General features: G+C 38.9%; 1 protein-coding gene across 1 annotated transcript in view; it reads right to left on the minus strand.

Annotated features, from left to right (window-relative positions):
• camta1a (calmodulin binding transcription activator 1a) overlaps nucleotides 1-23233 on the minus strand; it is a 424467-nt gene that overhangs the window by 63890 nt on the left and 337344 nt on the right. Inside the window, 1 exon segment of the mRNA XM_084099066.1 lies at nucleotides 16741-16812. Within this exon segment, the coding sequence (XP_083955192.1) occupies nucleotides 16741-16812 (72 nt within the window).

The raw sequence follows: 23233 nt of genomic DNA on the forward strand, positions 1-23233 counted from the left end.
TGTCAAATAATTAATATTAATGAGTCAAGTTGACTTTTCAGAGTTCCAATGCCCATTCATACCTGGGCTCCCCAGCTGCACTGTCACTGGAAGCAGGATGCGCACACATTTGAGACACGCACACAGAAATGCTAAGCCATTGTCGCCTGAGGGATCAATACCCCCGACTAGAACAGAAAGTAAGGTGTTGACAGATTCAGAGATGCACAAAAGACTGACGGAAAGATTCTTTTAAAGGCCCGGCTCCCTCACCAGCCGCTCAGAACAGGAACCTGGCACGTGTTTGATTGTTCCATTCATGCTATCGATTTGGCCACAAAACAATTACCATCGCAAAGCGTCAATGTTTTCCAGACACCTCATTCTGAGAGACGGCATGTGCTATCTTGATACAATTCTGGGTGTTATGGCAGCTGGCGGGACTCATAACCCAAACAGGCCCGACTGACCGAGGACATCCTCTTCCCCTTTATCATTATTAACGATATATATATATATATATATATATATATATATATATATATACAGTGAGGAAAATAAGTATTTGAACACCCTGCTATTTTGCAAGTTCTCCCACTTGGAAATCATGGAGGGGTCTGAAATTGTCATCGTTGGTGCATGTCCACTGTGAGAGACATAATCTAAAAAAAAAAATCCAGAAATCACAATATATGATTTTTTAACTATTTATTTGTATGATACAGCTGCAAATAAGTATTTGAACACCTGTCTATCAGCTAGAATTCTGACCCTCAAAGACCTGTTAGTCTGCCTTTAAAATGTCCACCTCCACTCCATTTATTATCCTAAATTAGATGCACCTGTTTGAGGTCGTTAGCTGCATAAAGACACCTGTCCACCCCATACAATCAGTAAGAATCAAACTACTAACATGGCCAAGACCAAAGAGCTGTCCAAAGACACTAGAGACAAAATTGTACACCTCCACAAGGCTGGAAAGGGCTACGGGGAAATTGCCAAGCAGCTTGGTGAAAAAAGGTCCACTGTTGGAGCAATCATTAGAAAATGGAAGAAGCTAAACATGACTGTCAATCTCCCTCGGACTGGGGCTCCATGCAAGATCTCACCTCGTGGGGTCTCAATGATCCTAAGAAAGGTGAGAAATCAGCCCAGAACTACATGGGAGGAGCTGGTCAATGACCTGAAAAGAGCTGGGACCACCGTTTCCAAGGTTACTGTTGGTAATACACTAAGACGTCATGGTTTGAAATCATGCATGGCACGGAAGGTTCCCCTGCTTAAACCAGCACATGTCAAGGCCCGTCTTAAGTTTGCCAATGACCATTTGCATGATCCAGAGGAGTCATGGGAGAAAGTCATGTGGTCAGATGAGACCAAAATAGAACTTTTTGGTCATAATTCCACTAAACGTGTTTGGAGGAAGAAGAATGATGAGTACCATCCCAAGAACACCATCCCTACTGTGAAGCATGGGGGTGGTAGCATCATACTTTGGGGGTGTTTTTCTGCACATGGGACAGGGCGACTGCACTGTATTAAGGAGAGGATGACCGGGGCCATGTATTGCGAGATTTTGGGGAACAACCTCCTTCCCTCAGTTAAAGCATTGAAGATGGGTCGAGGCTGGGTCTTCCAACATGACAATGACCCGAAGCACACAGCCAGGATAACCAAGGAGTGGCTCTGTAAGAAGCATATCAAGGTTCTGGCGTGGCCTAGCCAGTCTCCAGACCTAAACCCAATAGAGAATCTTTGGAGGGAGCTCAAACTCCGTGTTTCTCAGCGACAGCCCAGAAACCTGACTGATCTAGAGAAGATCTGTGTGGAGGAGTGGGCCAAAATCCCTCCTGCAGTGTGTGCAAACCTGGTGAAAAACTACAGGAAACGTTTGACCTCTGTAATTGCAAACAAAGGCTACTGTACCAAATATTAACATTGATTTTCTCAGGTGTTCAAATACTTATTTGCAGCTGTATCATACAAATAAATAGTAAAAAAAATCATACATTGTGATTTCTGGATTTTTTTTTTTAGATTATGTCTCTCACAGTGGACATGCACCTACGATGACAATTTCAGACCCCTCCATGATATCTAAGTGGGAGAACATAGCAAAATGTTCAAATACTTATTTTCCTCACTGTATATATATATATATATATATATATAAACATAGGACCTGTAAGATATATAGGACTTTTTGAATGATGGTTGTTCCAAATCTGCACAGATTCTGTTCCAGCCTGGTTATGGGTCTTGGAGAGTAACTCCAAAGGCCCCAAAGCCTTCTGTTTTATCGTCCTCTATCATTTGTGAGGGTGCAAAGAGCACAGACGTTCCCCCAGGCCTTCTAACGAGCGATGGAGATGGACCAGTGAAAAAGGCCATCAAAGCTCTCTGGGCGTAGGGCAGTGTGCCAGACTCAGGTTCTGAGTACGGTTATGGTGGCAGTAAATAGCCCTGTGGAGGTAGTTTATGTGTCCCCATGTGGCAACCCCCCCTCCCCATTCCAGCTCTGACACACCCTGCATTGCTAATTTACAAGGCAGCTCATTAATGGTGTGTGATTTACAATGCTCATTTGAATCTCTGATCTCTGCCTGATGAAATCATCACCTTACAGTGGCTACACACACACACACACATACAGTTTGAGGCAAATGACAAATAAATAAAACCCTGTATGATGAAGGAAAGAAAAGTCAACTTTAAAAAGACCAAAGAACACATTTTTTTTTGTTCTATTAGCTTTGGTGGAAAAAAAAAACTAAACAAAAAAATAAAATAAATATGTAATGAAGAAAAAGAATCTAGTCAACCGTCATGACCTATTAATAGAAAAAATACATATATTTAAAATATTGCTTGAAAAATACACTCAAATATTTTTTAACAACGAAAGAAAGAAAGAAAGATATTTAGAACAAGATCATCTAAAATCAAAACCTACAGATTTCAAATTAGATCTACACATCACCTCAAAGAATGAAATCAGGCCTACTCAACATTTTCCAATCAGATTACACTTGCATATTGCCTTCCATCAAATTAAAATTAGACCTACACAACACCTCACATTACACAAGCAGGCCTACAGAGGATTTCACTAAAATGGGAGTAAATTAGCCAAAATTAGAGGCGTAAAGCAGAGGCTAGAGGTAGAGGTGTACACCTCTCTCCATTCTTGTTCAGAGCTATTTGTTTATGTAGTTGCATCATAAAATCAGACCTTACAAGAACCTTCTTCAGTCAAATAAAGCCACAACATGTCTCCTTATTATCCTTATAGTCACATAACAGAGCGGTCACTGACCTCTCCGCTGCTCTCTCATTCAGATGGAGCTGTTTCCTCCCCTCGAGACGGGCCAAATTCCTGAACTGATGAAACAGATCTCCACGATGAAATTGGCAATCACAGAAATTGGATTCAGAGCACTGCTTTGTATGTTGATGAGCCTGGGTTTGTATGACGGGCTTTAAATCGATATGACAGTGAATAGACTTGAATTTCGGGTGGAAAAACATTTCTCCTTCATTCTTTCCATCTTCTCTATCTGGGATTTCTGTCTGTGATGAGGAAATCAGAATGTCAGACTCAACCAGAGCTAATTGGGCCTCTGATGTGTAATCAGTGCTGGACAAATGTGACAGTTCTGGTCATTAGCTGCAGCAACGCAAGTTATATGTCGAAACGTCACAGCGCAGTTCAGCTCACTCCCAAAACACACCCGGCAAATGGCCGGCCGCACACACGCTCGTAAACGCGGCTGTCTGCCAACTGGCAGTACTGTGTCCTATTGATCTGCCTTTGCTCACAGCCTGCTGTCATCTGACACTTGCGCGCACACTCACACACACAGAGAAATTAGAGGAGAGCGCATCAAAAATGTCCACAGCCTGGGCCCAATCACACAGGCCTGTCCCTGGCATTGATTGCATAGGCTGCTTTAGAAAACATGAATCTAAAGCAGGAAAGGTCTGAGCTGTGCCAACTCGCCTCTGAGGGACACACGCAGGCACTGTTTACACCTGGTATTTAGATATGTTACTGGTGATCTGATCAGTAGTGGTCAGCTGTGACAAAAAAAAAAGGGGAACGTCTCTGATTTTGCAATTCATCACAACATCGTCTGCTATTTGTTAATAAAGTCTGAAAAAAGAATACAAAATGAAAACAAAAAACTGTATTTTACATTCATTGACCTTGTATATCAATTTGTTGCAAATTAAAATGTTTGGCTCTGCATTGTATGTCATAGTTTAAGGAAAAATGTGTTTAATTAATTAAGGAAGTTTATAGTTGTGTAATTTCCAACTATTGCATATTTTCTTTTTGTAAAGAAAAACTAATTTTAATGAACACATTTTTTAATTTTGTAATGAACGTAATATTTAATGAAAAACAAATCAAGAAATAATATTAAAACATAAATTTTCATGTTTATTTTTAATTAAATGTTACGTTTATTACATTTTTCTTTATAAACAAAAAATAAAAAAACATTATTTTTATTATTAAATATTATATATTATACAAATAAATAAATATTTCAGGAAGATATTAAAACAAGTATTTATTTTCAAATATTTATTTTTCATTAAATGTTAAGTTTGTTAAAAAATTGTTTGCTCAGTAATTCTTTCTCTATAAACTAAAAAAGCAACAAAGACTTAATAAGTGGGAAAAATAAGTATTATAAGATTAAATAAATATTTCTAGCATATCTAAAAACACATTGCTAAAAGTAAAAATTAACAATTCATTGAAAGTGTGGGGAGTGAAAATGTTGACAGGGCAAGTGAAAATCGAAAGTACTGAGCCAGCAACAACAAAAAAAAGGTCTCTTGTTGAGACCTGATTTAGTGCCATCCTGTTTCAAACGGTTTGTTCAATATTGATGTTAATGCCAGGTGTAAACTCGGCCAACACGTGCACACGCAAAAACAAGTTAACCAGCCAACAGAGCGTAGCGCTCCCAAGGCTCTCCAGACAGTGTCCTAATAGAAAAGCAGTGATCACGCTCAGATGCCTGCGTGACCTGCGGCCCATGAAGCGCCATCGGTCTATAGGTATAGGATCCGAGTCTATAGGTAAGAGTTGGATTAACACAATAAGGCAGGTCAATCTCCCGCTCTAATGTCCCAGACGCACAGAGGGAAACGGCTGGACACACACGGCTGCCAGCGGCCGGCGCTCAATAACTGGCTGAATGTCAGTTTGGCTCACTGGCAGACTCCTGCCCTTTCACAGAGCTCTGAATTATTAAGCAGCCATCTCACATCCTGGCTCTCTCTCTCTCAGCTCGGTGTCCACGTGAATGGCTTCTGTATGGAGGAGAAGGAGTGACATGCAGGATATGTCAAAGAGAAAGTGGATAACGGGGAAAGTGGCATGCAAAAACAGCCTAAAAGGTAGTTTGGAAAGGGTTAGGTCAGAGGAAGCCCCAGATACATACTGGCCCACAGCACCAAGACACAAAGACAGAGACAGAGAGAAGAAAAATTAAATTTTTGTTTACTCTGCTACTGGTCAGTGATCCTTAATATGGAGGAAGTCTCTCTCAATGGGAGAGCAATGTTCTGACCTGACTGAAGAGCTGATGGGGTCAGGAGGAGAGGAGTGTGCGATGAATGAAGGGAAGAGAGTGTGAAAAGTTGAAAAGGTAAGCGAAGGAGTACTAAATATGTTACTTTTGCTAACACATACTTCCTCACATATTTAGTTCTCACTATCCTTAAAGGGATAGTTCACCCAAAAATTCTGTCATTCCAATTTACACAACCTCATGCCATTCCAACGACTTTGGTTAATCTTCCAAACACAAAATAAGATGTTTTCAATGAAACCTTAGAGGTTTCTCTACCTCCAATGAAAGTCCAAGCCAAAATTTAGAAGATACAAAAGCGTTGACATTGTTAAACAAAACAATTTGATTTGGGCTTTTATTCACGTATAAGCACACATACATAAAGGGCATCACATATGGTAATCACAAAAGCTTGTGTGTGCGTCACGTACGCTAGAACCAACCTCAATGGTTTTCGTGCATCACACATGCATGTTTGAGCATCCATGTTCACCGTATGGGATTGGCTCTATATATGTGTGTTCACATTTAAATTAAAGTCTAAATTAAATTTGTTCATTATTTAAAGCGATTGTATCTCTTCACAAGACTTGGATTAAATGGCTTGATTCATATGGATTCGTTTTACGATGCCTTTATGACCTTTTTGGACTTCTAAGTTTTGGTTAATGGAAGGACTGAAACATCTCATCTTTCATTAAAAATATCTTAATTTGTGTTTTAAAGATTAACCAAAGTCTTATGGGTATGGAACAACATGAGGGTGAGTAAATTATGACAGAATTTAGCTTTTTAGGGTGAACTATACAATTTAATGCTATAGCTGATGCTAAAGCTGCTTAAAGGATACAGTAGTTCACCCAAAAAATGTACTCACCCTCATGATGTTCCAAATCTGTATGACTTTCGTTCTTCTGAGGAACACAAATTAAGGTATTTTGAAGAATGTTTCAAAACATTCTTGTAGGTTTGGAATAACATGAGGATGAGTACATGAGGTACATTTTTGGGTGACCTATCCCTTTAAGACCATGAATGCAGAATGCATATACATACGTTACATGCATTATCAAGTTGCTGTTGCCCATAAACTGAACACTAACGACTGTTACCTCTTTCATATCAGAAGCTCACTGGAAAAGAGACAACTAACCATAGAAAAACATTGATTAAGATTATGTCAGCTATAGCGCCCCTTGTGGCAATGCTGACAATGCAACAGTGCATGAAATTGGGCTTGCATAGCAAGAACTGTTTGCAAGAATTTGGGTCTAAACCTAAACATAACTCTAAAAACTGACTGATCTTGAAGGATTCTGATCTAGGAAAATGTCCAACTAGGATAAATAATGTTAAGCATCATGAAAAAAATGTGTTTAATATGCTAATTGTGTGAGAATGGGTAGACGGTACACATGGATTGTGTGTAAGAGAGGTGTCTGTGTGAGTCGTAGAGTGTGTACGACCAAGGCTGTGGGCCGAGATGGATGGAGATGAGAGAGCGGGCTACTGGGACAGCTGACGCACAATGATGGTAAATTGGACCGCTGCTATGATGAAGAGCAGGTGGAGGCAGGTGTGGGAGAGGAAGACGCTGATGTTTACAGATAAGGGGATTGTTATAGAGGAGGTCCCATGTGCTCTACTCTGATGTGGCCTTATGTAGCACTGACACAGCAGCTCTGCGGGTGACTGAAACCATGTGGCAAAACATGAATAATGTGAACCTGAGAGAAGACCTAAAGAAAAAGAAACAGAGAACTCAGAGAAGTCTGATCACGGTGAAGATTCATGCCATGAGAAAGTTTCTGTATTCACTTCTGTGTGTGTGTGTGTGTGTGTGTGTGTGTAGATCTACTGAGTTTTTTTTTTTAAATACAGACAATGACTTTAATATATCTATGATGAACAATCAATTTCTGAAAAAGTAATTTAGATATCATTTGAAGGGCTTAAAGTAATATATATATTTACTGTATACAGTGCTGTTCTGAATTATTTGTCCCCTTGGTAAATATGATCAAAGATGGCTGTAAAAAATAAATCTGCATTGTTAATCCTTTTGATATAATCAGGTTTTGATATTCTATCTGTCTGTATTTGATCGAATCCATGATGCCATGTATCTGAACAAGATGTCCAGGACCTCTGGTAGAAAATTAGGCCCACAACATTAAAGATACAGCAGAGTATTTTATTTTACACATGGGGTACTTTTTTAACCCTGTATGAACCAAACCCATATTAAGTGTTTGCTGCCAAAAAGCTCTTTTTTTTTTGTTTGTTTCATCTGTCCATAGAACGTTTGAAAAGTAACCGACACTACTGGAACTTGAAATGGGACGGGTTCTATGGTCAGATGAAACAAAAAAATGAGCTTTTTTGGCAGCAAACACTTAATATGGGTTTGGTTCATACAGGGATAAAAAGTACCCCATGTGTAAAATGAAATGTATGCTGTATCTTTAATGCTGTGGGCCTAATTTTCTACCAGAGGTCCTGGACATCTTGTTCAGATGGCATCATGGATTCGATCAAATACAGACAGATAAAAAAACAAAACCTGACAACCTCTGCTAGAAATCTTATAATGGGCCATGTTTAGATCTTCCAACAAGGCAGTGATCCAAAAACAAACATCAAAATCAAATAGAAAAATATAGCTGCAAGCAGCAATACGGGGCCAAGCCCTGCAAGGCAGAGCAAGCAACAGCCGCTGTAGCGCAATGCGGAGCCAGAAGAGCAAAACATCAGAAATTTAATGTACATCAAGCACAGTAAGCACATCAATTACAGCAGCACAGCTAGCATTTAAGCACCAACAGCAGTGCAGAGCCGGAAGGAATTTAAATTATTATTTTATACACAATTTCAAAGTCGCCCCACACTGGTCTCGAACCCACGACCACAATGGTTCGGGATTCATGACGCATGGTTGAACCACTTGCGCCACCCAGAGGACATGTTTTACAAAGCTGCAGAGGAGAGGCTTCAGTGTGTGAATGAGCACACAAAATCATGTTAACGAGATTAGCATGCTAAGCTAACTTAATGCTAATATAGCTTATGATGTGGTACATCCAATGCTGGCAAAATAGATATCCTCAGATTCGACATGACGCAAGGAATCGATAGACACCAATTTTATGATTTTGTGACAAACTGTTCACAAGTTACAGCCTCTGAACCAATTATGGGTTGACCTCATTAAGTTTGCGACATCATAACTTTTTTTTTCCAGTATAGCAAAAAAATCGGGGACAGTACTTTTATGCGGCTCAGTCCGAAGATCATTTGAGTACATGTTTGGACAAAATTAGACCAATTTTGAAGGAGGAGTAGCGAAAAAACTGTTTTACATTCACTCCAATATGGCGGCCAGTCACATTGTTGATAAATAACATATGAGATATCGTTGAAATCGGCATAAGCCAAGGAATATATTGACATAAAGAAATCAAATTTCAAGCAATGTTAGCAAAAGTTATAAGCGTTTTTTCAAAAAACAATGATATCTCTGGAACACTAGGTGGCGCTGTGATCAAATTTCTCAGGTACCTTCGGGCCATGCTAATGATGATCCATACCAAATTTGGTGAAGAAATTTCAAATAGTTTAAAAGATATTGCAAATTATGACATCATTCAAAATGGCGGACACGTGGTACATCCCATCATGGCAAAATCGATATCCACGGATTTGTCATGACCCAAGGAATCGATAGACACCAAGTTTATAATTTTCTGACAAACTGTTCATAAGTTATTGGCCAAAATATGCATTTTCCATATCTCATGACCCGTAGGTGGCGCTGTTCCCAACTTTGGCATGGAACCTCAGATCATGCTTCCGATGAAGTGTACCAATTTTCGTTTCGATTGATCAAAGTTTGGCCGAGCTATAGCTTCTGAACCAATTTTGGGTCGACCTCGTTAAGTTTGCGACGTCATAACTTTTGATCAGAGAAGAATAAAAAAAATCGGGGACAGTACTTTTATGCGGCTCAGTCCGAAGATCATTTGAGTACATGTTTGGACAAAATTAGACCAATTTTGAAGGAGGAGTAGCAAAAAAACTGCATACTGTACTTTTCAAAATGGCCACTACTGTAATGGGCGGAGTCTTAATGTAAGATATTGGTTCTAATCAGCATGATGAGATGAATCAGGTGTACTAAGTTTCATTTTTCTAGATCAAAGGGTTCAAAAGTTATAACCATTTCAATGTTGAATTTTTGAACTGCTGGTGGCGCTATAGAGTTGGACCTAGAGACTCAAAAATTGCTACAATTACTTTTCATTACCATCACTACAAGTGTGCCAAATTTCATCATTTTCCTATGTATGGTTCATAGGGCTGCCATAGACTTCAAGAGGAGGAAGAAGAATAATAATAATAATAATAATAAGAAAACTAACAGATACAATAGGTGCCATAGCCCCTTCGGGGCTTGGCCCCTAATAAGAAAACTAACAGATACAATAGGTGCCATAGCCCCTTCGGGGCTTGGCCCCTAATAATAATAAGAAAACTAACAGATACAATAGGTGCCATAGCCCCTTCGGGGCTTGGCCCCTAATGAGTGGGCTGAACTGAAGAGAAGAAGCGCCAATATGGATCTGGGAATCTGAAGGATCTGGAGAGATTCTGTATGGAGGAATGGTCTCTGATCTCTTGTCAGGTGTTCTCCAAACTCATCAGGCATTATAGGAGAAGACTCAGAGCTGTTATCTTGGAAAAAGGAGGTTGCAAAAAGTATTTAATAAAAGGGGGCAAATAATTGTTCCCAATGTGTTTTGTAGAAAAACATTTATCTCATAATGTGATTTCCCCCCCACTTTCAATTATTTTACTTCAATAAAAGGTTAGATATTTGCATTAATAAAAAATATATATATCAAAAGGATAAACAATGCAGATTATTTATTTTTTTCATCATATTTACCAAGGGGGCAAATAATTCTGACCAGCACTGTGTATATATACTGTATATATATATATATATATAATTCAAAATAAATAATTATTATTCACATTTTCAAATGTCAGTAAGCTTAAAAAAAATCGAATCTTTCCTTTTATAAAAATGCTAATTTTGTTCAAATAAAATGGAGTAACCCTGAGTAACTTTCTGACATTCATGACTAAATAAATCAAAATATCTGTAAAAATAAATAAAAATGTAAGATTATAATAAAAAATTATATAATATAGATTATATAAGCTATGTTGACAAGCCCAGTCAGTATTTTCACCTTAGAGGCATTATTCTCCAAAAAGCTATGTAAATGCATTCACTGGCAGCTGGCCACATGCAGGAGGTGGACTAACCACAAAATCACCTCACCTATAAACTAATATCTAGACTAGTTGAGCAGTTTACATTGTATAGCCTCAAGATGTTAACTTTCAGCTGGCTGAAGGCACATATACAATATTTGTTATTTTGTTACAGGGCTTCTGCAGCATATATGACCTGAATCAGTGCAGAAAGCTGGATGAGTCAAGAGGGCGTGTGAATGAACAGTGTCTGAATATTAATGCATAGCCCTGGACTGAGATCCATGTGTACGTGTTTTTTAAAGCAAGACATACTCTTACCCTTCACATTTTAAAGCTGTTGTTTGTAAATACTCCCCATCTTACATTGTTTGGACAAACAGACAGTCCCAGCCCAAACTCAAAAAGCTCATTACCAGCATCCAAAAATTCTTATTCTGTGTAATTCACACATCCAGGGCCAGCGACCAGACTTAAACAGTAAAACTCCTATTCACCTGTTCTCTTACAGCAGCTGCAAGCCACAAGCTCTAAGACTTCTCAATCAATACTCAGCTGCTGATCCATGCGACAGCATAAACTTTCAACTTACCACATCGGCACCTCATAACAGACATTAATCCCACGGCCCGGAAATCAATACACCATCATTTCTCTTTTGTGTATTCAGCACCCTAAACAATCTGGCAATAACAAACACAAGCAAGCACGGGCTGTATTAATGTCCCCATCCGTTAAAACAGTCTAATGAAGCTTTGTCTCATAAATGACTCTGTCTGGGAGCATAAGCGACGTTAAATATACATTACTCTGAGCCTGGGAAGTGTGCGGTCAGGGGCGCGCCGACTCCAGCACAAATGTGGTGTGGCTACACAAACAACCGTCTATGAATAAATAAATGGAGAGCGGCGCCTGTCCGGACAAAAAGGAAGGGTCTGCCTCATGCCTCGGGCTAATTTACACCAGCCTAGCGGCCAAAAACAAATAAAAAGAAGATGATAAGGCGAGGGAGTTCAACTTTTCCTCATCAGATCAAGGCAGGAAATGGAAATGTAATATTGATTTTTAAAGCACAACATGTGTGTGCCGGGGTTGACATTTAGGTAATGGGGAGAATTCAAAGCTCGTCAAAGTCTGTAAAGTGCACTTGTTTTGGAGCGCCTGAATAACTGATCACAGTTTAAGAGGTTTTCAGAACCACGGACAGCACCACTGACATGCCTATGCCAGATTTAGCCAATGTAAGACAGATCGTGAAGAGAAAAAGAGAGCATCCATCTCTCCTTCTATATGAGCATGCTTGTTTATTTTAATGAGCATGTATGTGAAGTGGTACAGTGGGATGTATACTGGAAAACATGGTCCAACTCATCCGGATCCTCAGCGGAGAAACCATACCTTGCCATCAATCATGGGGAGAAGGCTCAGGAGGGAAAGAGGAAGACAGAAGCGGGGAGAGAGATAAACAGAGAGAGAGAAAGAGAGACATGGAGGTGGAGGCGGTTGCAGGTTTGCTGCCAGTTTCTTGATTAATCTGGACAATATTCTGTCTTATGAGTCATTTCATTCCCTAACATAGCCTGGCTCTCCTTTCCTCTCGCACAATAAAGAGGTCTCGGCAAAGGCTATTGACCACTTTCTAAAGATCTGACAGCCTGGAAGACAAATGAAGTGTGGCCTCACATTCAGCCATATTAATATAATAATGATATCCGGGTCTGTGTCCCCGGCCGCCACACCTCAGCCCCGTAATGTAGGATTTGATGAAGAAGGAGAGCCAAGGAATTACATTCGATTAGCACTAAACAAGAGAATGAGACGTGGAGTCATTAAATCAATCAAGTGCGGGATCAGGACAGTCACAGAGGGAGTGTGTGTATGTGCTGTGTGTGTGTGAGAGATAATATGCCCTTAACACCTCGAATCTCTAAACAGTCATTCCCTCTCCAAGACAGTCTATTCTGCGTGAGTGAGAACTTTTTAGAAGGGCCAACGAGGTGCAAAGCATTCTGGGTAAGAGGCGATAATACGTCCCCTCAGCAGATCTCTGCCTTTATGCAGAGCAAGAAGAGCAGAGCTGTGCAATACCATTGAGACATGCCTAGAAGAATGAGGCGCTATCTGAGGGAAAAGTGTTTTAGAGGGAAGGAGTGCCGAGATTCCTCATAGGCTTCTTTTCTCATTACCTCCTCTCCTCCCCTGCCTTATTACTGAGACTTTTCTCAATAAAGAAGATCTAGACTGGATAAAAAGGCAGCCACACTTGCAGTCTCTGTACGCTTCCCTCTTCTTTCGCTCCCTCTCTGTGATCACATTCCCTGAAAATGTAGTTTTGTGACATTGTGTGAGGCTTGACTGTGCTCGGATTGGGTTATGTGCATACTTAGAGGCCATGCAACCTTTGTGAATCTGCTCTCTGGGACACTAGTGTCGCATAGACAATATTTTGACAAAACAACAAAAGGTCTGGTCCATATTAGCATCTTATTCTGGCTTAGACTATTTTGGCTGAGACAGAAAGAAATTCGTCTGACTCACATATAAAGCAATTAGCTTGAGATTGTTTCATATTTACACTACTGTTCAAAAGTATGGGGTCGATCAGATTTTTTTTAATGTTTCTAATGGTCACCATTTTTAATGTAAATGTTATCATTTAAAATACCAGCTTATAATTTAAAATAAGTTTTCTATTTTATGATATACTATAGATCATACAATACTCTTAGATCGACTACAAAATTATACTGGTGTTCAAGGACAAGCATTAAGCTGGTTTAGATCATACTTATCAGACCGCTACCATTTTGTCTATTTAAATGGAGAAAAATCGATCATAATTCCAGTAAACTATGGAGTGCCGCAGGGATCTGTGTTGGGCCCTCTATTATTCTCAATATATATGCTGCCACTTGGAAATATTATAAGGAAACATGGAATTAGTTTCCATTGTTATGCTGATGACACTCAAATATATATTTCATCACGGCCGGATGAAAACGCTAAATTATCCAAATTGACAGAGTGTGTTAAAGATATAAAAGATTGGATGACGCGTAATTTTCTATTATTAAATCCAGACAAGACAGAGGTAATACTTATCGGTTCAAAAAACCGCCCACAGAACCTCTCACAATACAACTTTGACATCGTAGGATGTCCTGTTACTTTATCCTCTACAGTAAAAGACCTGGGTGTTATACTCGATTGTAACCTGTCTTTTGAAAATCATATTTCGTATGTTACAAAAACAGCCTTTTTCCACCTTAGAAACATTGCTAAGCTACGTAATATGCTATCAGTTTCTGATGCAGAAAAGTTAGTTCATGCATTCATGACCTCGAGACTAGATTACTGTAATGCTTTATTAGCCGGTTGTCCTGCATCCTCAATAAACAAGCTACAGTTAGTCCAAAATGCAGCCGCTAGAGTTCTTACTAGATCAAGAAAATATGATCATATAACACCGATTTTATCATCACTGCATTGGTTACCTATAAAGTTCCGTATTAATTACAAGGTATTGCTACTGACTTATAAAGCCCTAAACGGCTTAGCTCCAGTCTATTTAACGGATCTTCTATCACCCTATAATCCATCGCGCTCTTTAAGATCAATAAATTCAAGGCTTTTGGTCATACCTAGGATATCCAGATCCACCAAAGGAGGGAGAGCATTTTCACATTTGGCTCCAAAACTCTGGAATAGCCTTCCTGATACTGTTCGTTGCTCGGACTCACTCTCCCAGTTTAAAACTAGATTAAAGACGCATCTTTTCAGCCAGGCATTCATATAATATTGTTAATCTCACAGTTTCAAACTACAATCCGGCCTCTAGTTCATAAATGCCAGAGGAGAACTGGCCCCCGACTGAGCCTGGGTTCTCCCAAGGTTTTTTTTTTTTTTCTCCATTAGGTCACCTGATGGAGTTTTAGGACACCATTAGGCCGCTTGATGGAGTTTTTTCGGTTCCTTGCCACTGTTGCCTTTGGCTTGCTCAGTTGGGGATATTTTGGGGATATTTAATTTTATTCTATCAATCAATAAATTCCACTAGAAACAAACTTTGTTGTATTATTTTATTTTAATACTGTGAAGCTGCTTTGATACAATCTGTATTGTGAAAAGCGCTATACAAATATACTTGATTTGATTTGATTTGATTTGATATATTAAAATGTATTTTTCCTGTGATGTCAAAGCTAAATTTTAAGCAGCCATTACTCCAGACTTCAGTGTCAATGCCGATTGGGTGCTCAAACATTACCTATTATTATCAATGTTTAAAACAGATGTACAGTGCAACATACTATTTTTGAGGAACTACATTTTTTTCAGGTTTATTTGATGAATAGAGTTTTTTTTTAAATAAAAATCTTTTGTAACATTATAAATGTCTTTACTGCCACTTAATGTGCCCTTTCTGAATAAAAGTATAAAATCTTTAAAAAAAAAGAAAAAAAAGTAATGACCTACTGAAAAAGTACTTTTGAATGGTAGTACAACTTGTAAAAAGCAGGATATACAGTGGACATACAGTTCTGCGCATCGTTAACTTACTCAACTTACTAATAAGGATGTGAAGGTAAGGAAATTTTCCCACTGGTTAATCGATGTGTGACAACTCCGGTAATACAGTGCTTTTACATTTTGCTTTGAAACCAAATCTTCCGCCATCGTCTTGTCAGTCAGCTGGCCTCACTCTCGTCATGTGATCTGTGCTGCGACTCTCATTCGGCTCACGTTGAGCAATTCTAGTGTTTTAATTGTAGAGACTGTTCTCTAACTGAACTAAATGATTTTTATTACTATAAAAAATCTAAACGGCGGTGGGGGCGTTGCCGTGATGGGCAAGTGATGTAACCGGTGTGCGGCTGAACACAGTGTAACACCAGTAACACACTATCGCAGCAAACCTACTTACTAAGGCGGCTCAAACTAAACTTTGAATATCTTTCAAAGATTTGATGAGTAACGTGGAAAAACTGATGAGATTTTTGCACAGTATGTATCAGAAATCAGCGAACAGACACTGTGCGGCCCGTCTGAGGCTGAGACTGCAGGGACACAGTGAGGCTGCCACCAAGCCCCAAAGAATGACACCATATGTGCAAGACAAAGTCATGCTGGAACAACTTGCTCTATCCTGGAGACAAAAATTGAGCAAGTGAAGCGGCAGTGAAGCAGAACATGATTCAGCTTAGAGGAAACTGAGAGAACATGGGACAGACTGAGAATAATATTTCTTAGAAGATGGAAATGTTGCTACAAAAGCTTTCACTTTCCTCTTTTCAAAGACTGTAATAAGTAAGATGCCAAAGCACTAATGTTCTTCCAATTAGGAGCATTTTGTGTCACAGTAAACACAGAAAACAGTGTTTTTAATTAATTAGTGGCTGCTATGGCAAGCAACACTTTTGCCATAATGTGCAATCAAAATGACAGCAATTAAAAATATTAAATAAAAAAAATCAATTAATTATTGTTACTGGATTTTAAACGTGTGTGAAATGTTTTTAAAAAGTCAAGCAATTATTGTGTTTCATGATCAATGGTTGCTGTCACTTGTGAGTCCATCCTTAGTATATGTCCTAAAAGCCTGATATCTATCTTTTGTGTTCTTTTAAAGGCTTCATCTGCATGCGATCCCTCTCTGGACCTCTCTCAGTGTTGGGCTGTAGTTTCGAGGTTAGCTTTGATCAGTCGGGGAGCTCAGGCTCCAGCGGGCTGAGGGGTTAACGTTTAATCTCCCTGCCTCTCTCTATTACAGCTGAATTACACCCGAAGGTGTGCTGCTCAGCACCAAATGGAAAGGGGGTAAAGAGGGGAAAAAATAGGATGGCTTCAGAAAAATATCAATAGGTAACTGAGTTCCCAACAGGTGTCTTACCTGTAAAAGCCAGTAGCACCTGCGGTGGAAGGTGGGGATGATGGAGGAGTGGACGTAACAGCCGTACAGACACTGGGGAAAAACACACAGACAGAAACATGGTTAGTAAAGAACCCTGTTCGGTATGGCCATATCTGAATAACAAGAGTATGGTAGGGGTTATGGGGGTCCGCCTATCTGACAGTGTTACATTTAAATAGAAAATTACGTTTTTTAACAGACAATTCAACAGATTTACTCTAGAATACACCTGATATTTGATTTAATGAATAATTAATTTAAATAAATATTTAATCTAATGTAGTTTATTTAAAATTGATACAAATAAGACAAAACATAACAATAGACAGCAACATTAAACAAAATAATCTGCTACAGTATAAAAAAAAATTCTTTTCTAACTACATTTTTGTCAATTGATACAAGCAGTCAGATATATGAACTCCCTTTTTATTTTATCTGCTGCACAACTTAAGTCTAAACACAGCAGATGACAGGACCATTTAGGACAAACTAGTAAATACTAAAAGCACATGAAACTGTCAAGAGTACTTGAGTTACAATAACGCTCACACACACTCGCACTCGAAACACAAAAGCACGCACACGCTCGCAGCCTCGCACGGTGAAAATGTTAAAATAGTGGGTGCATTTTTTATTACTCGCGTTTGTGTTTCGCCTCACTCCACCATTTTACTAGCGCGAGAAGTTTGTATGTGACAAAAGAAATAAGAGAAATGTCAGTAGTCTATAATCGATTATGGTCTATTACTCGTCCAGGTTTGCATCGCGATGAATCGATGCAACGATTCATTTCAACACCCCTAGTTCCTTGTGCTGCTGTAAAAAGATGCGGCAGTCACTTGCATTACAGTTCCTCCTACTGTGTAGTTGATCAGCTTCTTCATTGTTACATTTTGAATTCTGCTTTCCTCACTTGCAATGTTTCCAGTTGCATCTTTAGTGATTTTGCAACTGTTTACTATGTCTTATTGTCCAAAGAGGAGGACTTAGGTTTTTGCGAAATAAGCACACATGGGTTTTGCAGAAAAACACAATGAATTGACTAAAGTGACATTTTTGAAAATAAGCCATTTCAACAACTGACTAATAACCTTTTCATTGCATTAAAGTGAAATTACTGAACCTTAACATAGGAGCCTGATAAAAAAAAAAGCTAATTTCAGACAGACTTTGAGGTTTTTGCATCTGAACTCTTCATATATATATTAAATTGTATTAATATTGTTGCCTTGGTAAGTTAAAGAGACTTCTTTCAGGAATCTTATCATTAAAAAAAAAATTACTCATTTACTCTGGTAAAAAGCTGTGTGTATAATCCAAAGTTGAAACAGCGATGTAGAGTTTTTCCACATTTCACTGTCACAAAATTGACTACTTAGCTAAACTACTACCATACTTCTGAAAAATGTTAGCAGTGTCACCGCTTTCAGTTAGTTCCTCCGTTAGGAACGGACAGGACACTGAGAGGTCTGCCAGGGCTGAAATGAGTCATGTGATTTTGAGAAGACATCTGTGATTCTGAGCTGTTGCTGGGTGCCGGCTTTCTTCCCAAACATATTGTTTGCAAGCACTCAAGCCAAAGAGCTTGGCTCTTTCTGGAATAAATCAAATATCCATTTCTATGGTTACGGCTCCTCTACAACGCACACAGGGAATATTTATTTACCTGCGGAGAATTGGAAAACAAAGCAGTCTTGGTGCATTCACACACACACTTGCATGGATATATGCACACGTCTGCAGGCACACACACACACACACACACACACACACACACACACACACACACACACACACACACACACACACACACACACACACACACACACAATGCACTATGAAATAATGGACTTCTTTGAAAGATCTAAGACAGGGTAAGGGCACTGTTATACTGCAATGACAAGCTAATGTGGCATACAATTAGAATTGTATGTCCAGTGTTGGATCACAAAGTGTGCAAATCAAAACTATAGTTCAATTGAAGTTAGGTATTTCTAAGGCATTCTTCACAATGCCGTTTCAAAAGAGCTCTACAAAAGATCAGAGTCTTGGCAACTCCTAACATGTTATAGATAGGAGGAGGATCAGTCCTAGAGAGAAATCTTGTTAGTCTTGGCAGGAGGAACTCACTCTCCTCTCGTCAGCAAGATTGTTTCTACAAAACCATATATTTTTTACATACTACAGTTGATTTTGAGTAAGCAAAGGCAAAACCACAGAGGTTATTTCTGGAATGGCATGCCTGCATACTAGTGTTCTGAAAACAAATACTGTAGTATTTACACAAGCTTAGAATATAAATACTAATATACTGCACACTATGGGCCCATACTGACCACTAATATGAATGTATTTTACCCAGTGTATACTGTTCACAGTGTGAATCATTTCACACAAACCATTTTAAAATAGAAAACAGCTATTTTAAATTGTAATAATATTTCACAATATTACTGTTTTTACTGTCTTTGATCAAATAAATGCAGTCTTGATGAACATAAGAGACTTCTTTCAAAAACAAACTCCAAACTTTGATGTATATGTTGATTTAGCATTTATTTTCATTAACATATTTTTGTGCTGATAACTGTACACCACTTGCTGAATTAAACATGCAACATAGTGAGGCCACGTGACAATTATATAGCAGGTACATATACAGTATAGTATTCATTTAGTAAGACAGTAAGAACACTCAGAACATATATAAAGTCTTTCTCTATCTCTCACTTTCTTTCTATCACCAGCAGCAGCACAGAACAAACAAGTGAGTGTGTCTTTGTGCTGACACAAATTCCCTGACCGTGTCAATGCACTCAGATACTCATGAGCAAACAAACACTATACTCAGCAGAGCATTGAGGTCCCGAGTCTCTCACAGGTCCCTCTATACAGAGAGAGAAAGAGTGCGAGAGGGCCAGGCAGACAGAGAAGATCTCTGCAAAGCTTTCTACCAGGGGCGTTTTCTCCGAGTAGGCAAGGGAAGCAGCGCCTGTTCATTTCACAAGTCCGTCAAAATGCCACTGCTTCAGAACTTCCATCCAGATCTGGATCTAAACATATAAGAACACATTGCTCCATCTCCATCTGACAGATAATGTCTATATGTGGATGTCTGCTATATGTACCAGGCCGAGTGCAATGAGTGTCTGTTCCGCGGTATTGACAGGTGTGTGCGGTTCCTTACTGTTCATCCCACTGTGCGGACTGGAGACTGAATAAATTAGCCCCAGGCAGCTTTTGTTTACTCAATTTAAGAAATACAAAAAGTGTTCAGCAAGCATAAACAAGACGCCTGGGCCGTGTCAGACTGTAGCACCTGTCAGAGCTGATACGGGAATCTATGTAAACTGTCCATCGGCTACACACATGCTGTTTGCACACTATCAGGGCTTACACACACATACACAACAGTATAGCTCTGTTACAAAACCTAGCAAGCCTGCCTGTTGCCTACATAGGCAGCTCTGGCAGTCACTGAACCTCAAATGTGACTGGTTTGGAGTGATTTAGATCGGCAGTAACTTTTCGAGAGCAACTTGACTAACAATAGATTTTTATGATATCGTATAACATCGTATTATATTTTTGTTTAATTTTTTTATTACTGTTCTACACACTGTGTGGACAGGAGTGAATAAATTAGCCCCAGGAAGCCTCTGCTTATTAGGTTTACTGGGATTCTATCATTAGGTTTATGAAGAGAGAAACACAAACTCACAAACAATCCCAGGCACAGGTAGGCTGACCATCTCGCATTCTCTCAGAACATCTGATGATATAATACACAAAAAAAAAAAGCAAACGAGAAAACCGCAAACCTCTAACACAGACAAGCTTATCAGTAAATCAGGACAAATATTATTCAGCTCTTTGCTGATTCTCTCTCAAGGCTGCGTGGCAATGTGACAAACTGACAATGACAGAAGAAATAATTTGCTGTCTGTGGGCTGTGACAAATGACAGCACATCAAATGGCAAGCAATTAAGGCATAATTATATTCCTACAATCACGCAGGACTTCTCTCCATTTCTCAGTCTGACTTACTCATTATTTGAAGCAACAGCAAGACTACAAATTGCGAACTGTTCTCAATATATATATAAAACAGACTAACTTGATGAGATGAGATTTTGTTGTGAAAAGGGCTGAATTTGAGTTATAGTGGGGTCAGTCCATCAGTGGTTCAAAAACTGTAAAGTTGGTAGCTTGATTGAGTGATTACCTCTAGGAAGTGGTATTTCAAAGCCAAGTTATTTTTTAATTAAAAAAGTTCAAGCAACCTTGACCACTTGAGATGAATTGACCACAGCGAAAAATGTGTATAAACATTGTGATCAGAATTTCTGTCTGTCCAAAAGTAGATTATAAAGACAGCCAACGGGTAACAGTAGCGGGTGATTTCTTCCGATACTTGCCATTTTTGTGTAAGCCTATGTGCTCTGCTAGGCAAGGCAAGGCAAGTTTATTTTAATAGCACATTTCATACACAATGGTAATTCAAAGTGCTTTACATAGAAGTAATTAAAATAATCAAAAGAAATAAGAATAATTAAAACAGTTTAGAGAAAACAGCTTAATAAAAAGGAAATAAAATACAGTGCAAGCAGTCGGACGAACAGCGGCACAGTGCTCATTCATTAAATGCACAGCTAAACAGATGTGTTTTGAGTCTGGATTTGAATGTGACTACTGTAGGAGCACATCTGATCTCTTCTGGAAGGTGGTTCCAGCTGCGGCTGGCATAATAGCTAAAAGCGGACTCGCCATGCTTAGAGTGAACCTTTGGTATTTCTAGCTGATATGATCCTAATGGTCTGAGTGATCTGTTAGGTTTATATTCAGTGAGCATATCTGCAATGTATTGAGGTCCTAGGCCACTGAATGATTTATATACCAGTAATAATACTTTAAAATCAATCCTAAATGTAACTGGGAGCCAGTGTAAAGACCTGAGGACTAGTGTGATATGTTCATATTTTCTGGTTCTGCTCAGCGTTCTGTATGAGCTGCAACTGTCTTATGGTCTTTTTGGGAAGGCCAGTGAGGAGTCCATTACAATAATCCACCCTGCTGATGATGAAAGCATGCACAAGTTTCTCTAAGTCTTGACTGGAAACAAAGCATCTAGGCTAATTCTTGCAATATTTTTCAGATGATAGTATGCTGATTTAGTTATTGCTTTGACATGACTACTGAAACTAAGGTCTGACTCCAGACCTTAGTAGGGGTCTAGTAGCTAGGTGTCAGTAATGGTCATCAGAGGGGAAGGACACTTTGATCTGATGTTACATGGTCAGACAGTTGAGTTGTGTTTGGGACATGCCAATTGTGCACATGTTGTTACGCGAAGCCATCAATCAAGGCAGGCGAGCTGGCAATGAATGCAAGGTGTCCAACCTGCCGAAGATGTGAGACTCTCTCATTAGGCCATAATGAAGTGTGAAGGCACTCTTAATCAGACCATGGCGTCTGAAGTATGGTGCCAATTTGCTGTTTTATGATGTGACAATATGTGCGGTTGGGATAGGGGACGCTCACAATGAACTTCAGTCAGGGTAGATGCCACGTTTAATGTGATGCGAATGAAAATGAGGCTTCAATACATTGTACAGTATTCAATATTGCAAAACAGGCAAGACAAGATGAACAACATAAAAATAACTAATAGAAATCACCATATTTTTCCCAGATGATTAACTGCAGTACATTAAGACAATTGTTTTGTATTGCAAGATTTCAGAAAGGTTATGTTTAAATATGTAAATAAGGCAATATCTGATGAAATATGCACCAATTTGGCTACATTTTCAGAAGAGAAATGTAAACATTGGATAAAGTCAGGCTTAAAATTGTTTCATTTTGTTGACATATTAAAGGTTTTTACAGAGAGGATATTTATTTTTATCTTCTTCTTTTTAAATAAAAAAAAAACACTGTCAACAGCCAGAAAAAATATATATTTTTAGGAATAAAATGTCATATAAATCAGGTGAATGATGCTATATAAACAAACCCCTCTGTAAACTCATTCAGAATATAGATACAGAAATAAAACTGGAAAGATTGGTGCATGTAAGTGCTACTGAAATGGAGATTTCTGGTTCAGTGCATGAGAAAAAAACAATGGTTTTGCCTGTCTTGCCTTATTAAACAGACTCATATTCTATACATCACAGCCTCATTTTCACTTGCATCAAATTAAATATTGTGCCAACCCTGATTGAGGCCCTTAAGCCTCTGAGGGAAACCAGACACCACAGTGTTTCTCTGGTCTCGTATAGCAGCTATAACGAACCCCACGCTAACCTTGATAGAGTTTTGTCTTATAGCACTCGCTACAAAAGAAATAATTTATCAGACAGTGAATCCAGTTGGGAATACTCAATCATACAATTTGAAAGCGCATTGGCGACAACTTGATGAATTGCCTCGTAGAGTGATATAGTGAGCCGAGACCTTGTAGAT

Source organism: Abramis brama (genome assembly GCF_963993115.1).
Source record: "Abramis brama genome assembly, chromosome: 22".
Lineage (NCBI taxonomy): Eukaryota > Metazoa > Chordata > Actinopteri > Cypriniformes > Leuciscidae > Abramis > Abramis brama.